The sequence below is a fragment of the Mauremys reevesii genome, linkage group 22, assembly GCF_016161935.1.
Source record: "Mauremys reevesii isolate NIE-2019 linkage group 22, ASM1616193v1, whole genome shotgun sequence".
Lineage (NCBI taxonomy): Eukaryota > Metazoa > Chordata > Testudines > Geoemydidae > Mauremys > Mauremys reevesii.
The window spans coordinates 7,156,348-7,177,003 of NC_052644.1; the positions used below are offsets into that span (position 1 = coordinate 7,156,348).

Here is a 20,656-nt window from a genome sequence, read left to right on the forward strand (position 1 = left end):
TCTTGCTTTTGAAGGACTTGCCCTCTGTATAAATAACCTCTGGGCAGTGGGATTCTCATCTATTTCCTTATCTTCTTTCTCTCCATGGGCGGTGGGGCTCCCCAGCTGCATCTCATTGCAGAGATGTGTGAAGAGAGGAAAGGAAAGAGAGAGGGCGATAAAAGTCTGGGCCCGTCGCCCTGCAAAGTGGTCCTTTCTGGAAGTGAGAAGGGAATTGACCATGGACAATCCCAGACTAAATTAGGAAACCCTTTATTTCAACCAAGAGTATTACAAGAAATCCATAAATGCGGTAAAACACACATCATAGTTCTCTAGGGTTTGATAACAAAGCAAGTACTGGCCCGATACCAGCCTTTCTAATAAAACAGAAATGAAATATATTAACTCTTTAATACCCAAGTGCTGGTTTACAGGAGATGTCAACATTCAGCTAAAGGCAGGTTACATGGTTTTTCCAAGTCTTTTGGTACCTAAAAACCATCCACGTGAGGCAATTGGTCAGTGAGAAAGGAGGTGGATCAGGAGCAAATCTCTTTGCTACCAGGCTTTGGGCAGAGGTAACACTACCATTCAGTTGGAGTTCTAAGCACGGAAGAAGAGTAGCCGGTTAGCTGAAAGTTCAGTGTCATGGATCCTCTCTATTTGCTTGGTTATAAAAGATGGAAGGCTTCAGCGGGTGTGATTTCTTTGCTGAACCCCAAGCTGCTGCATTATCAGGGCTGCTGATACAGGCTGTGGCCCCTCCAGGGCGGTGTTACATAGAACCTTTTCCCCAGGGTAAAATGTAACAGTCTATTTGTCCATGGCACAGTGCACCCTGGCAGGCTCAGATAAGTCCATTTATTTTCCTGTTCTCATTTTCAGACTCTGACTGAAAGGGCAGAAATGGGCCCATCTGATGGAAGTCTGAGACACAGGCCCTGTTCCTACATGGTAGCTCTTGGTGCCCCACTGGATTTGTTCTTTTGATGAAGTCCTTTCCGTTTAAAATCAAGGCGTTTTCCAGAATTATCTCTACTTTCCACACCGACAAGCAGCATGAGTAGAAGAGTGTGATGAGGTGTGGGAAGGATCTAGGAGGGGATGACCCTGGATGGTGCTGGGCCCACTTAACTCCAGACTTCAAGGGGAGGTCAGGGATTGTGTGAACCTTGGAGGAGGCATTCAGTGCCTTTCAGGACTGGGCTCAACGTCCAGTGCTTTCAGACTTAGGTGTCTGAAGTGAAGCAGCTAAGTAAGAGTGCCCTCTTTTCAGAGGGCCTCCACTCAAGTCAATGGAAGCTAATCTGACCATGTTTACATTAGGTTCCCAGCATGGATTCAGGTGCTTAACTTTAGGCCCCCACATCTGAAAATTCAGCTTCTGAAGGAAGCATCACTAAGCATGAGAGATCCCAGCTCTACCCAAAGTTCCAGGGGTGGCTCCAGGCACCAGTGCACCAAGCGCGTGCCTGGGGCAGCAACCCGTGGGAGGCGGCCTGCCGGTCGCCGTGAGGGTGGCAGTCAGGCTGCCTTCGGCGGTGCACCTGCAGGAGGTCTGCCGGTCCCGTGGTTTCAGCGGCAATTCAGCGGCAGGTACGCTAAAGGCACGGGACCAGTGGACCTCCCGCAGGCATGCCACCAAATCCGCGTTACCAGTGGACCTCCCGCAGGCACGCCGCCAAAAGCCACCTGACTGCCATGCTCGGGGCGGCAAAATACATAGAGCCGCCCCTGTGTTCAGAAGAGGGAGTGCAACAGTTTCAGCATCGACAATCCGGTCAGTGTTCCCACATCTGGAGGTTTAAAACATCACATCACACAAGGTCGCATCTAAGATCCAAGAACACATAAGGCAGTTTTCCCACTGCCACAGACTGCTTTGCAATATGCATCGCGGTCGTTTCAGAAATATGACACCAGACAAGATGATTTTACCATTTTAAAGAGTCCTGCCCTGTAAGACAGCTGCAAAAGGTTTCTAATACGATGTCTACAGTATGACTGACATGTCATGGCCTCATTTCAGTGCACATCAAGTAACACTAACAGGAGATGCATATGCTGTGTCCAAGGGCAGTTAGACCTTCTGATGTACCAGAATGGGTTCTGCGCTGCTTCAAGAAATATGGCAGTGAAAACACCTGCCAGAAGGCTGAGCAGAGGTTTCAACTCAGATCCTTATTCTTAACTACTGAATCTAGATTTCTGTGCTTTAATATGTGCTGCTGATATCCTTAGCCGTTACTCCTGTTTATTCACCACAGATTTACAAATGACAGTAGGCCAGATAGTCAAGGCTCAAAGCACAGAGGAATCTCTCGAAGAAGTTCCTTGGAGAAGAGCATAAATGAGAAAGGGGTAAGAGAGACATGACGATAAGTCTCAGGATAGGTCTACCAGGAATCTTGGGGTCTAGTTTTATGTAACATGAATGATGGATTTTATTCCTTTCAAAAGGAAATGACTGAAAACAACTTCATTCAGGGGTAGTACGGAGAGGCACTGGGGCAAATGCTTCTCAGTCTTGACTGGTGCTGAATTTTTTATGGGCTGTCTCCCTGTGTGCAGACTGCTGAGCACACCTAACTGGGTCAAATGCCAGAGGACAGTTTCTTTGGCAAAACAGCCTAATTCACGTCGGTTTTCCAGGTGCAGGGAAAGATGCACCATAACTGCTGGCTCCATGAACTCAGGAGTGGCTTCGGATGTTCCTGTGGATACTAAATCTAAGCTACAAATCAGATATGAAGGCTACAGCTTTGCAGTAGGAGTCTCTCAATTAAGCACACCCGGTTTGCATACGGACTTGTCTGCTGCTTCTTGTGGAGAAGCTATTGCTACAAACAGCCACTGGGCTGCCCGGTTCTGCTTTCTGCATACTGGGTAACTCACACTGAGCTCCTCGAATCAGTACCCTATGCTGGAAAGTCCAGCTCGGCATTCATAGCAGAATATAGGGAATACGCAATAAACCTGTTTCTGTAACTGTTTGTAAGGCAGAACTTTCCGAGGCAGACTGGAGGGTATGTAGCTGCTGTCAGCATTAAGCTTACGCACAGGGACAAAGCCATGTCAGAGCAGCATACGGAGGAGAAGAAACGCATACAACGAAATATGTTTTAGATGAAGCTCAATTTCCTGTCACATGTACAGCAGGGAATTGCCTAGAATTGCACGGTCACCATCATCATGAGCTTAGGCCTCACTATTTGACAGCTGGTTCTTCTCATAAACCACTAATATTTGGTAAAATCTCATTTTTGTGACCTGTAATATTTTAACATTTCTCTTGCACAAATAATTCATTAACACTGAGTAACAAGAGATCTCAAGAAGAGCATTGCCAACTTCGCCACAGACTGCAATGGGACTCCCAAAGATGGGCAAATACCCTGAGCCCACGGACAGCGGTCCTTACCCACTTCAGGATCTCACTCATCTCTTCCAAGAAGCCAGCTCCTTGGGTGGGAAGCATCTAAGAGCCTTAGGGGCACCAACCCCAGTGACAGCCAATGAGACTTGTGCTCTGAGCTCATTTCGGTGCTTCTGAAAACCCCACTGATGATCCTCGTGTAGCTTTACAGGGGTTTGCCTGACAGGTATTTTACCCATCAAAGTGAAAAACAAAAGGGCAAATACATTCGGAACAGGAATATCCTGGGAGAGGACAGACAAGCATTTCAGAGGCTGGACCACTGGACTGAGACTGTCCTATCAAGCTCACACCCATAGGTACCATGCAGAACTTCAAACCACTGTCTGGTTTTCCTAATGGCTCTTTTTGCCAGGGTAGTGGATGGTAGCGCTAGCTCTGCAGAGTTCCTTTGGAAAGGATATTGCTTCAGTTCTAGTGAAATCTCACCTTCTCTTCTTTGCCATGAACAAAACAAGTGTCATTTGTAGGTACCAAACAGACAGGAGGAGTCAGTGACGAATGCAGTTTTCATTTAATAGAAAACAGTGTTAACAAAAATACACAACAGAAAGAAATGACAAACATTAGCAAATAAATCACCATCCTTTGTACGTCGTGTTAATGCAGCAAATTCCTAATGTGATTCAGTTTCAGTGCACGAAGAGCTAAAATTTCTGCATCTCCAGCCTTGATTCCCATGCAATGAAGTGCCCTCACAGCTCCCTGATAGATTTATTGCACTTAAGAAAAAATAAAAAATAAAAAAAAGCTTAAGTTCTACCCAACAACCCCCTCTCTAGGCTGTTTCTCTGGTCAGTTTATACAATAAATTTGTTAAATTACAGATTAGTACCATAGTTTCCTTCCGAGGTTTCTCTTCATAGCAGAGCAGTAATCCACATATACAGAAATATTTCTCTTCCGATAACCATTTTTGGGGGCTGGTGGGAGGGTCTGTCTGCCATTCCTCGTGGATTTGAACCAGAATGGTAGTTCAAGACCTAATTTAACCTACCGAGTCTTCCTTCCTCTCCAACTCAAGAATAAAGATGGTTCAATCTCTTATGACCCACATCATTCGGACTTTACGCTAACAGGCCTTGCTACACGATAAAAAAAGGTTTGCTGCATAATTTTGTTTCCCTTCCTTGATTGTTCCTCTTGCATGTGCTATATTGAAGCCTTCTGCCCAACACCTCAATGCTGCCTTAGAACTGCTGGTTCCTCCCCAACAGGCCAGCTCCTCTTTCTGGCTGTAGGTACAGGGCAGGCATTCCATTCATTTGGATTTGCACTCTGGAAATTCTGGCTTTCATTGTAATAGTGACTTCGGAATAATGGCCTCTTTGGGTGTCATGCTTTATGCAGGGTGTGGTATGTTGCAGTGGGACTTTGCAGCCTAAAATAATGACCCATTCCACACTCTCGATACCAGAGTGCTCGGCCAGCAGAATCTCACAAGCCCTGGGACATTGAGAGAGAACCCTCCCTGAGAAAATTGAACACCTTTTCCAGAGCAAACGGATTCCTTCCCTTGGCAAGAAGAGTAAAGGAAAGGCACCTCTAATGGTATATTCGTCCTATCAAAGGTGTGACAGCCTCTGGGATTCTCTGTATTAAGCACAATTTATGGAATGGAGCATGTTCCAATGCAGAATTGAAAATTCATCCCGAAAAACCTTTGGTAAAAGGGGCACATATTCTCTAAAGCAAGATTGTATACACTGAATCAGAAGGCCCGCTGACCAGCTAAATGAAAGCTACTTACACAATCATGAAAAGTCAAATTCCTGTTCATCTTTTAATGGTGTAACATGTCCCCTGAATCTTTCCTCAGCCAAATACAAAAGGAGTTGGAAAATCCAAAACAGAAGGACGGCAGTAACTTAAACAAACCAGGTGATCCTAGACTCCCTTTAATGTAATAAAATGTAGAGGATCCAACTATTTCTACTGCATATTTGCCTCTGGCTCAGTATTAGATTGCTGGATGAGCCCCCAAATGAAGATGACTGAGTCAGCTCCATCCCACCCTCCCTCTCTCTCTCACACTGTCAGTTCCATACTATATGGCTTTGAGAAAACCTTGCTAAAGGGGGTAATTTGTCCTTCTGTTTGAAGCTTATAAAGTTAGGAAACTAGAATAGACTCAGCCATGATGATTCCTTCTCCCCCAAGAGAGACACAACGATGTAAGGAATTTCACCTCGTCCTCAAGGGTATTAGTTCTGCCTCTTGAACGCATCACAGGCAGGGAGTCCCCTGAAATGTGGATCTCACAAACGCGTGTGTGTGTGCACAAGCACGCCGGCTAGTTATGTCAGTGTGGTGTTCTGTGTAGGATTTGCACGGGAAGGTATTTCTGATGGTGCTTTTTGGCAGAGTTCTGCAAACCAGGAGTAAAGTTCCAAAAAGGCTGCAGGTTAGACTAAAAGTAATTCTACATTGTTTTCTAAGTTAAATCCTGTTCAGTACTTTGAAGCTCATGATAAATATATACCTAAAAAAGGAATTTAAAATAAATAACCATTGTGGCTGTGGATGCAGCCTGCCCTGGACAGCTTGTCTGGCAATACAAGTCTCAACAGGTGACTACAGCTTGTCAGTGCCATGCTTCCCAGGGACACAATCATGTGCAACCATTCTGCTAGCAGGTTTCCATGTTAGAAAACAGTTTTCTTAAACTAGCCTTCAGAGACCTGGGATACTTGTAGTGTGTGGAAAGCAATCCCAGGCCTGAACCATGAGGCTCTGGGTTTTTAATCTCCCATTTGAATTGGAGAATATTTCTGTCCAATGCCCGGTCTCCAGGATTGAGGAGATCTTCTCCTTACAAATTACTCAGTAACAGTGGTAATTCCAGAGAAACAGAGAAAGAAAAATGCAAATGCATCAGGTAGTGTCTACAGAAGGTCAGAAAGTAGTGTCGTTTCCATCAGGTGCCAGAGCTCACCTTGGAATCAGGTAGGGAAATCACTCTTTTGGTAAGATTTTCTCTCTGTTCTCCTTCCCTTCCTGAATCATCTTGAAAATAGCCGAGTCCTTCCTTATAGGGCAGCGTCAAGAATGTGGGGAAAAGTGTCTAGGGCAGGAAATATCACATGGTTTTGAAAAAGAATAACCTCTGTACTGCAGACCAAGGTTCTTCTGAATCATGTGGAGTGGAAAGGGAATAAAGCTACACAGGCACGTCCCAAGACAGTCTCAGCTCAACGTAGATCGACCCAGAGGAGCTGTGAGAGAACAAACACAAAGTCAGACATCACAGGAATTGCCAGACAGGATCAGCAGGCTTGTGGCCTCTCTTGTACAGTGCTCAGCACCAGATGCTCCTGAGAAAGCCACAAAAATCTCCATCACCCACAGCTATAGACTAGCCAGCCCTATAGAGGCAGCGTGCTGCTAACCCCAGCAGTGAGTGGCTGAGACAGGAGGATTTGTTTTCCTTATACATATATTCCTTATGTTCTTTTATCCTAACTAATATCAAACCACAGAATGGAGTTGGAACAGCTCCCAGCCTCTTTGCCTAAGGCTACTACATCTACCACAAGAGTTTAATACCTGTTCTTAAGATCTATTTCAATAATAACTGACACCCAACTAGGTACCCTACATTTCCCTTTACAATTTTATTTAAAATCAGATACACACACTAACTTGGAGCACAGCTCCTCTTAAGAAAACATCATAAAACACAGACTTAAAAATACAATACAGTAACGCCTCACTTAACATCGTCCTGGTTAACGTCGTTTCGTTGCTGATCAATTAGAGAACATGATCTGTTTAAAGTTGTGCAATGCTCCCTTATAACGTCATTTGGCAGCCGCCTGCTTTGTTTACTGCTTGCAGAAAGAGCAGCCCGTTGGAGCTAGCTGGTGAGCGCTTGGAATCAGAGCGGACTGGCAGCCCCACTAGCCCCTATTAGCTCCCTGCTCCCCTAAGTATCTGTGTGCAATTGCCAGGCAGTTCAGCTGTCCCTCCCCGCACTGCCCTGTGTTGCTCCTGCCCTCTGCCTTGGAGCTGCTCCTGGGAGCCTCCTGCTTGCAGTGCGGGGAGGTGGGGGGGAAGGGTGCTAATGTCAGGGTGTCCCCCTTCCCTCTGCTCCTGCCCCCTGCTTCTTTACACCATCTCTATAGAGCGGAGGTCGGGGGGAGACACACAACGGCTCAGGACAGAGGGAGCTTGCTGGCAGCAGCTGCTGTCTCAACTTGCTAATCTACTTAAAAGGGCAGTGTACTTAAAGTGGGGTCAGCATACGTAAAGGGGCAATGCGCATCTCTCCCCCACACAGGGTGTATGTCTCTGTCTCTCTCTGCCATGTTGTCTCCCTTCCCTCCATTCCTGCTGCCTTGTAGAGTGTGAGGCTACATTAACAACAACGTGTTGACCCTTGAGTGCTCAGCCAAGTGCTAGTTCATCATTTAGCAGTAAGGCATTCCCTGGGAAATATCCCACCCTCTGACTTCACCATCTCAACCAAGCTTCACAATCATCATTGCTGTCTACAGTATTAAACTGTTTAAAACTTTTAGTGTGTGTGTGTGTGTGTGTGTGTGTGTGTGTGTGTGTGTGTACACACACACTTTTGTCTGGAGAAAAAAATTTCCCTGGAACCTAAGCCCCCCTATTTACATAATTCTTATGGGGAAATTGGATTCGCTTAACATTGTTTTGCTTAAAGTAGCATTTTTCAGGAACATAACTACAACGTTAAGCGAGGAGCTACTGTACTAATCATCATTAGTTAACTAGATAAACTAAATCGCAGCATTTGCAGTATTTCTTCCACTTAATATAGAAAATACCTACAGAGTATGGCAGTTATCCTAGTAATGTTATTTAGTAACTAAACCTCTTGAAAAGTTTTTAAGGGCAACTACTATTAAAATGTATTATTTCTGTCATGTCAGTGTACAGCACATGCATAATATTCTAAAGCAACACCTCTGGTGATGTCCCAATCTGCAATATATAACAAATCACGCAGGAATCTCATATGCTCCTAACCACCAGGGTTAAAACTACACTTTATTTTTAATAAAACCTTTGATGCAGATATGTAGCACACTGAGTCCTTCAGAACATCACAACCTGAATTGAACAACTGGGGGAGCCCAGCAAAAAGGTCTAGATTGTTGGGCCCTTCCAAGGCCGTCTGTGACAAAGTGAAATCTTCTGTAATATTATTAGGAATTGATATGCTTGGAAGTATGCAGTGTACTTGTAGCTGTGTTGGTCCCAGGATATGAGAGACACAAGGTGGGTGAGGTAATATTGATTGGACCAACTTCTGTTGTCTCTCTCACCAACAGAAGTTGGTCCAATAAAAGATATTACTTCACCCACCTTGTCTCTCATGCTTGGAAGTGTCATACGTGACTACGAATTGCTACCCAGTGAGTGCAGAAGGATTAAAAGGTTTGTGAGGTAGAAGAGCAGACATGAGAATATCTGGGGTGATATGAATGGGTTGCTACAGACTGGCTGAAACCAACCCATATCAATGGAGGCTCTGGAAAGACAACTGAACCCTGAGGACTGAATAACTGATACCTAACAATGGGAAACTCCAGCAGACAGAACCTTTGAACTCAGCAGGGATCCTGCAGGATGATAACAATGGACCGAAAGGTGTCATGTGGCTGTGTTAGGAGCTGGCCTTTGGAGGGACACAGAGCTCTCCCCTGGGACTGACTGACAGAAAGAGGGAGTCAAAATGGATTCTAGAGCAGCTTGGCTGGACAGAACTGTGATGTTGGCCAATCTGAACTCGGTCTTAGCCTGTACTTCTCTCTGCTAACTTAAGGACTTTCCGATGGTGTATGCCAGTTGTTCTGAAAAGGCTGCCTGATGTCCCTGCAAATACCTGGTGAGGTGCATTGGTCCCAGAAGAGGGCACAAGTCTCAGAATAGGAGACTACCACAATGGAACTTGCTGGGCAGAACTCAAGGTGAGAAGCAGGAGAGCTGGAGCCCAGAGACTCAGTCTCAGAGGCATGTGGCCTGCCCTTAAGGAAGATTGGGACCCCTTGTGGGTCTCGCATACTTTAAGGAGAACCACCAAGGGACTGTTTAAAGGCTAGGGCACAGCACAGATCCTGTGTGTCCATGATACCATCTTACTGTCAGGTGGATTAGCATCCAGTGGTCCCAGTACCATAAAGAAAGCACTGGAAGGGCTCAGTAGCTCTGGGAGTGGAATAACCACCCGCTGCCCACTCAGGGTGTGGAGGACATGAGAGGTCCCAGAGGACTAGGGAAGAGCAAACAGTACCTGTCTTTAAAAAGGAGAATGACTACAGACCTGTCAGCCTCGCTCTGATATTCGAAAAGATATGGGGACACATTATTAAACAATCAATTTATAAGCAATTAGAGGATAATAGGGGGATAAGTAATCACCAACATGGATTTGTCAAGAATAAATCATGCCAGATCAACCCAATTTCCTCCTTTGACAAGGTTAATGGTCTAGTGGATAGGTGGGAAGTAGCAGACATGACAATTTGATTTTCAGTAAGACTTCTGATACGGTGCCATATGACATTCTCATAAGCAAACAAGGGAAATGTAGTCTAGATGGAATTACTAAAAGGTGGTGCATAACTGGTGGATAGACCATAATCGAAGCATAGTTCACTGCCAAAGTCGGAGGACATATCTAGTGATGTCCCGCCCCCAGAAGGTCTGTCCTAGGCCAGGTACTATTCAGCATTTTCATGAATGATTTGGCTAATGGAGTGGAGGGCATGCTTATAAAATCTAATGATGTCAGCAAACTGGAAGGGGTTTGCAAACACTTTAGAGGACAGGATTAGAATTCAAAATGACAGACAAATTAGAGAACTGGTCTGAAATCAACAAGATGAAATTCCATAAAAACAAGTGCAAAGGACAATGCTTAGGAAGGAAAAAAATGCACAACTACAAAATGGGAAATAAACAGCTGGGGATCGTACTGCTGAAAACGATCTGCGGGTTATAGTAGATCACAAATTGAACATGAGCTAACAATGTGATCCAATTGAAAAAAGGCTATTATCAGTTTAGGGTGTATTAATGGGAATGTCTCATGTAAGACACTGGAGGTAATTGTCCCGCTCTACCTGGTGAGACCTCAGCAGGAGTACAGTGTCCAGGTTTGGGCAACACACTTTAAGAAAGATGTGGACAAACTGGAGAGAGTCCAGAAGAGAGCAACAAAAATGATACAAGGTTTAGAAAGTCTGACCATTGAGGAAAGTTAAAGACAGTTCCCTTTTCTGTAACTGGCATTCTTCGAGATGTGTTGCTCATGTCCACTCAACTTAGGTGCGTGTGTTCGCCATATGCACCAGTGATGGAAGTTTTTCCCTCAACAGTATCCATAGGGGACTGGCGCCGGTGGCCCCTGGAGTGGCGCGCGCATGTCACGGTATATAGAGTGCCACCAGTTCCCCCCACCCTCAGCTCCTTCTTGCTGGAAACTCCGACACTGGGGAAGGAGGACGGGTTGTGGAATGGACATGAGGAACACATCTCAAACAACACCAGTTACGGAAACGGTCTTTTCTTCAAGTGATTGCTCATGTCCATTTAACTTGGGTGACTCCCAAGCAGTACCCCTCGGAGGTAGGTAGGAGTTCACGTACACGTAGATTGCAACACAGCTCTGCTGAACCCAGCATCGTCCCTGGCCTGCTAAGTGATGGCATAGTGGGCTGTGAACGTGTGCACTGAGGACCACGTCATGGCTCGACAGATGTCCTGGATCGGGAAGTGTGCTGGGAAGGCTGCCGAAGATGCCTGTGTTCTGGTGGGCTCTGACAATTGGGGGCAGAGGGACTCCTGCCAACTTGAAGCAGATCCGAACGCAAGAGGTGATCCAGTTAGAAATCCTCTGTGTGGACACTAGGAGGCCCTTCATCCTATCAGCTGTAGAGATGAAAAGCTGAGTTGACTTACGAAAAGGCTTTGTCTGATCTCAGTAGAAAGCCAGAGCCCTTCTTACGTCCAAAGTGTGAAGGCGCCTCTCTTCACTCGTCTCATGGGGCTTAAGGCAGAAGACTGGAAGGAAGATGTCCTGGCTCATGTGGAAAGTGGACATCACCTTGGGAAGGAAGGCCGGGTGGGGATGGAGCTGGACCTTGTCCTTATAGAAGACTGTACAGCGGTTCTGAGGTCAGGGCTCGCAGCTCCGAGATTCGCCTCGCTGACATCACCACCACCACCAGGAAAGCTACCTTCCATGATAGGTGAGACAGGGAGCACAAGGCCAAAGGTTCAAAGGGCAGGCCTGTGAGCCTGGACAGAACCAAGCTGAGATCCCACTGAGGGGCTGGGGACCGGACTTGAGGAAAGAGTCTCCTCTAAGGAACATGACCGTTGTCATGAGAGAACACAGTCTGCCCCTGGATTGGTGGATGAAAGGCCGAAACGGCCGCCAGATGCACCATGATAGAGAAGTGTGCCAGGCCCTGGTTCCTTAAATGAAGCAGGTAATCCAAGATCGACTGCACCAAAGAATTTGAAGGGGAGATGCCCCATTCGGCCGCTTCTGAACAGGCCCATTCATCTGGGTTCAGCCACACAGTATCCACGCTGTGAGGTTGAGGGATGAGAGGTTGGGGTGCAAGAGTCGGCTGTGATCCTGTGACAGCACGTCCGGTTGGTTCAGCAGGGGCCAGGGAGCGATTGCTGACAAGCTTAATAGCGTTCCAAACCAGTGCTGGTGAGGCCATGCCGGGGCGATCATGATAACCTGCGCCTTGTCCCTCTTGATTTTCGCTAGGACCTTGCTGATGAGCGGAATCGGAGGGAACGCATACATGAGGCTTCCTACCCATGGCAGGAAGAAGGTGTCGGAGAGGGAGCCATTACCCAGACCCTGTGTGGAGCAAAACCTATGGCACTGCCTGTTCTGCCTGGTGGTGAACAAATCCACGTAGGGAGTTTCCCACCTCTGGAAGATTATGCCAGCAACATCCAGGTAGAGTACACACTCGCGGTGAGAGAAGAAGTCCCTGCTTAGGTGATCTGCTAGCATGTTTCTGGCACCAGAAGGCGACATGCTTTAGATGGATTCCATGGTCGATGCAGAAGTCCCAGAGATGGAGGGCTTCTTGACGGAGGGCAGAGGATCATGCTCCGCCTTGCCTGTTGATGTAGAACATCAAGATTGTCAAGTATCAGAGGGTAGCCATGTTAGTCTGGATCTGTAAAAGCAGCAAACAGTCCTGTGGCACCTTATAGACTAACAGCAAGTTTCTTCATGAGGTTGATGGATTTCCACTCCATACGGCTAAATGCAGTGCCTTGCATCCGACTAAGTGGGTATTCACCCACGAAAGCTCATGCTCCAAAACGTCTGTTAGTCTATATGGTGCCACAGGACGGACTCTTTGCTGCATCAAGATTGTGTTGTCCTTGAGGACTCTGACCACTCTGCCCAACAGGTGAGGCAGGAAGACCGGCGCATGCTCTGCACACCGCCCTGATCTCTCTGACGTTTGTGTGTGGCATCAATTCCTAGGGGATCCACATACTTCGGGTCTGGAGGGTGCTGAGGTGTGCCCCCGCAGCCGAGGTCCGAGGCATCCGAGTGCTGACAAAGGGAACTCCTTCCAGGATTTTCCTGGGGTCGGTCCACCATCACAGCGAGGTAAGTACCGTCATGGGGATGGTGATGACCTTCTCCAGGTGGTCCCTGGACTGGGAGTAGACCCTCGCCAACCACTGCTGCAGGGGTTGCATCCAGAGCCTGGCATGGCGCACCACATGTGTATATGCTGACATGCAACCTAGTAGGCGCAGGCAAACCTTGACCGTGGTCAGGGGAAACACAGACACTTCTGCGATGAGGTCCATCAGTGCCTTAAATCTCTTAAGCAGCAGGAATGCCCTGGGGCAGGTCAAGTCGAGCACCGCTCCGATGAACTCTATCTTCTGTACTGAAACTAACGTGGATTTTTTGTCGTTCACCAACAGGCCGAGACGACGGTAGGTGGCTAACAGCATCACCACATCCCTTTGGACCTGGGCCCTGGCTCTGCCATTGACTAGCCAGTTGTTGAGGTATGGGTATATCTAGACACACCAACGTCTGAGGTAGGCAGCCACCACCGACATGCACTTGGTAAATACCCCTGGTGCTGTTGCTAGGCCAAATGGGAGGACTGCAAATTGATAGTGGTTGGGACCTACCATAAACTGGAGGAAGTGTCTGTGTCCCTCAAAGATAGCGATGTGAAAGTACGCATCTTTCAGATCGAGGGCAGCATACCAGTCTCCCGGATCCAGGGAGGGGATTGATGGAGGCCAGGGAGACCATGAGGAACTTTAGCTTTGCTAGGAAGTGCTTCAGGTCTTGCAGGTCCAGGATAGGTCGTAGACCACCCTTGGCCTTCAGGATTAAAAAGTAGAGGGAACAGAACCCTTCGTTCCTGAACTCTAGAGGAATGATCTCCACCATACCTAGCTGCAGTAACCCCTCTACCTCCTGCTCAAGGAGACTCTCGCGAGACTGGTCCCTGAAGAGGGACGGGGCGGGGGGGTGGGAAGGAGGGGTAGAAAGAAACTGAAGGGTGTAACCCTGCACCACTGTACTGAGGACCCATCAGTCTGATGTTATAGATGCCCACACAGGGAGGAAAGGAGAAAGGCGGTTGGCAAAAATAAGGGAGGAAGGATCCTGGGAACAGTCCGGTATGTTGCCCTTGGGCATACCCTCAAAACGAACGCTTGCCTGCCGGGTTGACCCGGTCGCTCCCTATGGTTAACAGCTTCTACTACTAGGGAGTTGGGAGCAGGGTAGGTGTACAGGATACTTGTGGCCTTTGGATGGCACAAAGTACTTACACAGCCCTCTTTGAGATGGGTGGCAGGGAGGAGGGAGTTTGCCACAGGGCATTAGTGATCTTAGAGACCCCATCATGAAGGGGCAGAGCCACCCTGGCTGGTGCAATAGAGCAGGGGCCATCGAAGAGAGAGTCCTCTGGCTCTTCCGCCTGAAGACCCAGGTTGGCAGCGACCCTCTTCAGTAGTTCCTGGTGCGCATTAGCGTCACTCGGAGGAACTGGGGGAGGAGGCCCCATTATAGCCTTGTCTGGCAACGACAAGGAAGACACCAGTGCCGCAAGGTCCTCCCCAACCTTTGGTGGCCCAGTGGCTTGTTCCCTTGCTCCCTCTTGGACTTGCGGGGTCCTTGTGCCTGAGGCTTCATGCACCAGAGGAGGGTGGGAGAGAGCAGTAGCTGGTCTCTCCAAGGCACCGGACACTGAGCGTGTGGCATGGGAGGGCTGTGTGAACCCCCACGGGTTCAGTGGGTACCACGGCATCGGTCACTGTGCCTGAGGCCACGGGGCTGGTTTCGGTGCCGATAATGTAGCCGGTACCGCCAATACCGGAGATTGTCCCACCATCAGAGAACCTCGCTCCGAACCAGGGCTGGATCCTGAGTGGTCACTCCCAGGTGACCAGGCTTGGAGCTGGAAATCTACATCTCGTGCTTGACTAGCAGTACCGGGATGAAGAGCGGGCTCGGTACTGGGAAGCACCCACACGTGGTGATGCCCTCCTAGGGGATCGGTGACGGTCCGAAGAATGGTACCGTTGATCCCTTGATGGGTCCCTGGAGCGGTACAGCAGTCTCAGAGATACTGGGTGCCGGGACCGGTACTCCTGCCGGGGAAGCGTGTGCCTCCAAAGGTCTGGGCCCAGTGGCGGGAGAGCTGTGCCTCGAGCCTCTCTGCCCATGCCCAAGGTCTGGGGACTGAATTGGGCTACACTGCGTCTGCCTATCGCGGTCAGACGTGTGGTGGCTATGGGATGGTGAGCGCTGGCGGGACATCCCCTACGACGGGGAACGGTGCTGCTGAGGTGGGGACCGAAGCGGTCCGAATGCAGGTTTACCCCGTGATCGGGGAACTGCAGGAACTGGTGTGGGCGGCACCAGGAGGGAAATTATCTCCTGCACCATCTGCAGGGCCTCCAGCATGGACGGCACCCAAAGCTGACAGAGGCCTCTTCCGCTATCAGGGGTAGCCGGCGGGGAGCGGGTTGGGCTACATCACTCCCCCAGAGCTTGGGCCCAGATCCCAATGTGGGTGAAGAGTTGCCTGGCCTGAGACCTTGCTCACACCCAGTCTTATCCTTTCCCTTGAGGGAGGTTGGCGACCAGCCTCGTCCCGCCTTCTTGGGCTTCTTGGTCGGAGCCACGGATGGGGACCGGTGCCAGCTAATGGATGGTCCTGGTGGGGCGCTGCGCACCGAGGTCATGGTACTCAGCGCTGAGTCGGAGCGTTGCTCCAGTGCCAGAGTGAGGACCGACTCCATAAGGAGCGCTCTTAAATGAATATCACACTCCTTCTTAGTCCTTGGCTTGAAGAACTTGCAACTTTTAGACTTCTCACTAATATTTCCTTCGCCCAAGCAACACAGACAACTGCTGTGTGAATCACTAAAGGGCATGGGCCTCTTGCAGCAATCACAGGGCTTAAAGCCTGGGGATTGGGGCATGCCCTATCCTGAGGCAAAGTCCCGTTCGGGACCTACAACGTCTCTAACTATAGCTAAGGGATTTATCAACACCAGTATAAAACTATAAACCGTATAAACAGAAGATAACTAGTTTGTACGAATGAGCAGTTAGAGCACTAACTGAAGCAGCAACAGTTCCAGCACTGTCACTGACGGCAAGAAGGAACTGAGGGTGGGGGAAACCAGCGGCGCCTTATATACCATGGCATGTGCGCGCCACTCCTGGGGGTGCCGGAGCCGGTCCCCTACGGATACTGCTGAGGGAAAAACTTCTGTCACAAGTGCATGTGGCGAGCGCACACACCTAAGATGAATGGACATGAACAATCACTTGAAGAAGAACTGGTCATGCTTAGTTGAGAGAAAAGAAGGTTGAGGTAAGACCTGATAACAGTCTTCATATATGTTAAGATATGTTACAATAATTAAGTTCTGGAATAGGTTACCAAAGGAGGTTGTGGAATCCCTGTTATTGAAGGTTTTTAAGAACAGGTTAGACAAAACATCTGTCAGGGATGGCTTAGGTTTACTTGGTCTTGCCTCAGCACAGGCGGGTGGATTAGATGACATCTGGAGGTTCCTTCCAGGCCTATACTTGTATGATTCCTCCACCATTTTTTCCCCTAACGCACAACTGGTTAGATGTATTCTCAGTGGGGGTTGCTGGGTTTTTTCCCACCTTCCTCTGAAACGTCAGAGATTGGCCATGGCTGGAGATGGGACACCAGTTGGGGTGGACCAGTGCTCTGAGGTGGTACAGATAATTCTCTTCTAGATTCCTGGCTGGGGTGACTTGCTCACACGCTCAGGGTCATACCAATCAACAGACTGAGGCCCAGGTCAGATTGGCAGGGATCTTGGGGGTTTTTCACCTTTCTTTGCAGTGGATTGCCTGCTCAGATCATCTGACCACATCTCACCTAATCAATTCCCTGCTATTGCAGGGCCCTCGGGCACTGGTGGCACCTTGATCTTTTCTGCTCTCTTCCTGTGGCACACATCAGTTTAGTCTCCTGAGGACTGAAATACTTTGGGCTAAATATCTGGGTTAAATTTAATGGCCTGTAATATACAGGGGTCAGATTAGATGATCTAATGCTCAGCCAGGGTAAATCATACCATCTGGACAATGCCAGTGAACGAGACCAGGATAGGCCACAGCCTCATGAAGATGAAACAGATGTTCCACTCAGTCTGTACCACTGTTTACTCAGATTGGAGAGCTCTTTGGGCCTGCACCTATCCACTAATATATCCTCTCTCCACCACACAGACCTGTATAGCTTCTCCGCCTACAGAAGTTTTATGAGTGGATGACAATGGTAACATAGTTTTTTAAATATATGTATAATTTATATATAAATCAGTAGTTTTCAACTTGTGGTCCATGGACCCCTGGGGTTCTCAGACTATGTCTAAGGAGTCTGCGAAAGATTGTCAATGCCATAGAAAAGTGGTTTTCAACCTGGGATCTGCAGACTGTATCTAAGATTTCCAAAGGAATCCACACCGCCATTTGAAATTTTTCAGGGGTTCACAAATGAAAGAAGGTTGAAAACCACTGATATAAATAAATTATCTACTAAAAACTGCACTGAAACCATGATATTCGGGTGGTAAAGTCAGGCCCTCAGAAGTTAGGAAATACCACAAGGAACGCCTGTACTACACTAACACTGCCACCTCCTTATGCGTATGCGTTGTGACACAATTACATGGTCACATGTTATTTTTTGCACAGGGAAAATATTTTGGGTGTGTGAAGTCAGGTTGACCTAGGTCTAGAATTTGTTTTTATTACAGACATGCTTGACTGTGTCTGAATGAAGATAGCACAGATTCACCAGCATGTCTCACACCTAGAGCTATTCTGGCAACTAGGACGTTGTAGACAAAACAGTTTGTTCTCTTCATCACAGAAACAGCAGCAGCTTTCAGAAACTCTAGTTTCCTTCTGTCTTGATTCTGTTACGCTAGTGACCGGAAAGTTTCCTTACCTAAAGTGTCACAGTGGCTCCTGCCCTGTCTCTTGACTTGCTTCTAGGAGCAATTCCTCAAGCTCCTTCTCATTCTTGGAACAGTTTAATTCTGAAAACAAACAAGGATGAACCTCATTAATCAGCAACCTTAAGACCAATTAATTTTCATTAAGAAACCAGCACCATGTCACTCCCCAAATCTGGGATCAGTAGGGCATGTAAATTAGGAAGCCTGGGATGGACTAGGAGTAAGTGCTCAAACATAAGGCTGTTTCCCTCCTATTGTATTAATTTATAAAAAGAGACTGGTGCAAAGAGACGAAGCAATCAAAGGTTAAGAATTTCCTAGCGTTTAATGACAGAAGCAACCATTACATCATCTCATCAGACCTCCTATATAACACAAGTCCTACAAGTTCACCCAAATACCCTATGTGGAGCCCACTCACTGTAAAGTAATGCTATTCTCACTCCATTCAATAAAAATACAGGTCCCTCCCTTTTAAAACCACTAGGAATGCTGACCTGAAGGGTCTTGTCTTTTTTAAAATGTATTAAACATTTTCAATCTTGTTTCTCATAATAAACCAAACTAGTTTTAGGCAATATGCCAATCTATTACACAAGTAAAAAGAGTACTATGCATCAGAAAAAAGAAAAGACCAAGATATTGACACAGTGCTTGGATTCCCACATATTAACTGCAATACTCCGAGCACTTTTTTTTTTTTTTAATGGCACATAAAAATTCAAAAACAAAAGACCAAACAAACATGGAAGAAATCAAAATCAAAAGGGGAAAAAGGTGAAATGGAGAGAAGAAATCAAGGGGAAGTGTGTGTATCTATACACTTGCTTTCATCCAGGCCTCCTACAGGGTTCTTTACTTGACCAGTTCTAGGAAACTGACCCAAATAGACCCACATTTTCCCAGGGGTTTCCCATCTATTGTATGTGATCCCTTTCTTCGCAGCCAGGTCTGCCAGTCCATTACACCAGACTTTGTGCCTAGCGAGGTAATGGGGGTGTACTTGTCCAAGATAGCAAAACTGGACAGTAAAGCTCTGTGTAGTTATCCCCTTTCGTATGGTGATAGCCTCCATTTACTAGGTATATGACCCAGGATACAGGTACCTACTTTAAAGTCAAGTGAAGTCTCTATGATCATGTTTATTCTGGTTTTAATGCCATCCCAGAAGTTAAAACAATAGGGCATGACCAACACTTCTCCTTTGCCTCCACACCTCCAACGTCAAATCACTGGAGACAGCTTTAATTTTCTCAAGTCCTTGGAGAGACCCATGTACGCGAAAGATGATTTTTGTGGAGACAGAATCAGAGGTCCAAGGTTGCTTCCTTAACCTCTTGGGTTGCTCTATTCCACTGGTGGTGGCGTGGAGGGGGACGAGATATCTATTGTCAATTCTTGGTTACATTTTTGTCTCTGTATAAACATCTGTATTAATGCTTTGGTGAGTCTCGTACAGTGTAGCTTCCAGTCTGGGGAAATAGGATAGCTCTCTACAAAATTTGAGAAGTTCTGATGCTTCAGCAGCACAAATACTTCCAGGCGAAATTCTGAAGTGGGCATTACTGTAGTTGGAGAGAAGTAAACAGTGTGATCTGGTCCTCAGTTATTAATTGGGATATATATGGCATGGTATATTCCATTCAGTTTTCCCACATTATTGTCTTCCTCCCCGATTTTTAGCATGGAAGTATCCAAGACTGGGCCTGCTACATGAGATAAGATAGAATGTGTGCTGGCGTGCCAAGGTCGACCATATCTAATGGGACGTACAGATGGTAGGAATTAGATCTTTTTGGCATCTACAGTATCCAGAGTCTAAGTGTTTCCTCTATCTTAAACTAGATGCGGTCAGTTGGTTTGGTCAAATAGGAAGTGAAACATCACACTCAAAAGAAGTAAGAGGCTGTACAGGAGCGGTGCCAGAGTTTCTGGAGCCCTAGGCAGAATCTGGGGGGGGCGGAATTTTGTGCGCTCCCCACAGGGCATGTGAGCCGGAGCTTCATCTCCCATTTCAAGACGCCGCGAAGAACGAATCCAGCTGCAGCTGCCAGCCGCAGTCTGCAGTCATTGAGCTGCTCAGCCGCTGTCGCGCGCACGCGCACGGGTCCAGAAGGTCCTTCTTCGCGCGGAGCAGAACGAAAAAAAATCTCGCGCCCCGTGTGCACAAATGCCGCCCAAAAAATCCTGGCACCTGGCACCCTAGCCTACGGGAGAAGCCCCTACCTGAGTCTGTAAACAAACTGATGTTACAAACCATATTCTACATGGAAATATGTTTATGATATGAATATGGCATAACTAAGATATATTTTATGCAAGATGGCACATGTAAGATATCATTGGAAAGGTTATGATTTACTCAATGTGATTATCCAATTTGTATGCATGTATCATTTCTGTATTTAAAGTTACGCATGTAACAATTACAACTGTGGGTGTATTTAGGAGACACCCACCCGACAACCGGCCATCACAGCCTTGATGGGCCATTCGGAAGAAACAATAAGACTGTGAAGATACTAATTTCTCTTTCTTGAGAGGCATCCTGGGACATAGCTGTGACACTACCAGGTCAGGTGATAATATCACCTGATACAAAAAAAAAAATACCACCTTGGACACTGCTGGTACTTTTCCTCTTTAGGGTGATGAGTATCAAAAAGATTTCCTGCCTTAGGTAAATCCTTTTTAAGGCTCAGGAGGGGGTTAATCTAGACTCTCCTC

At 47.3% G+C, this 20,656-nt stretch overlaps 1 protein-coding gene across 1 annotated transcript in view; it reads right to left on the reverse strand.

The window, feature by feature from the left end:
• Nucleotides 1-3,909: 3,909 nt before the first annotated feature.
• The window catches only part of PPP1R37 (protein phosphatase 1 regulatory subunit 37), a 140,246-nt gene continuing 123,499 nt past the window's right edge, over nt 3,910-20,656 (reverse strand). Inside the window, exons 12-13 of the mRNA XM_039509649.1 lie at nt 17,920-18,010; nt 3,910-6,633 (exon numbers count right to left, since the gene is read on the reverse strand). Of these exons, the coding sequence (XP_039365583.1) occupies nt 17,928-18,010 (83 nt within the window). The 3' untranslated portion in view covers nt 3,910-6,633; nt 17,920-17,927. The remainder of the gene's footprint in view (nt 6,634-17,919; nt 18,011-20,656) is intronic.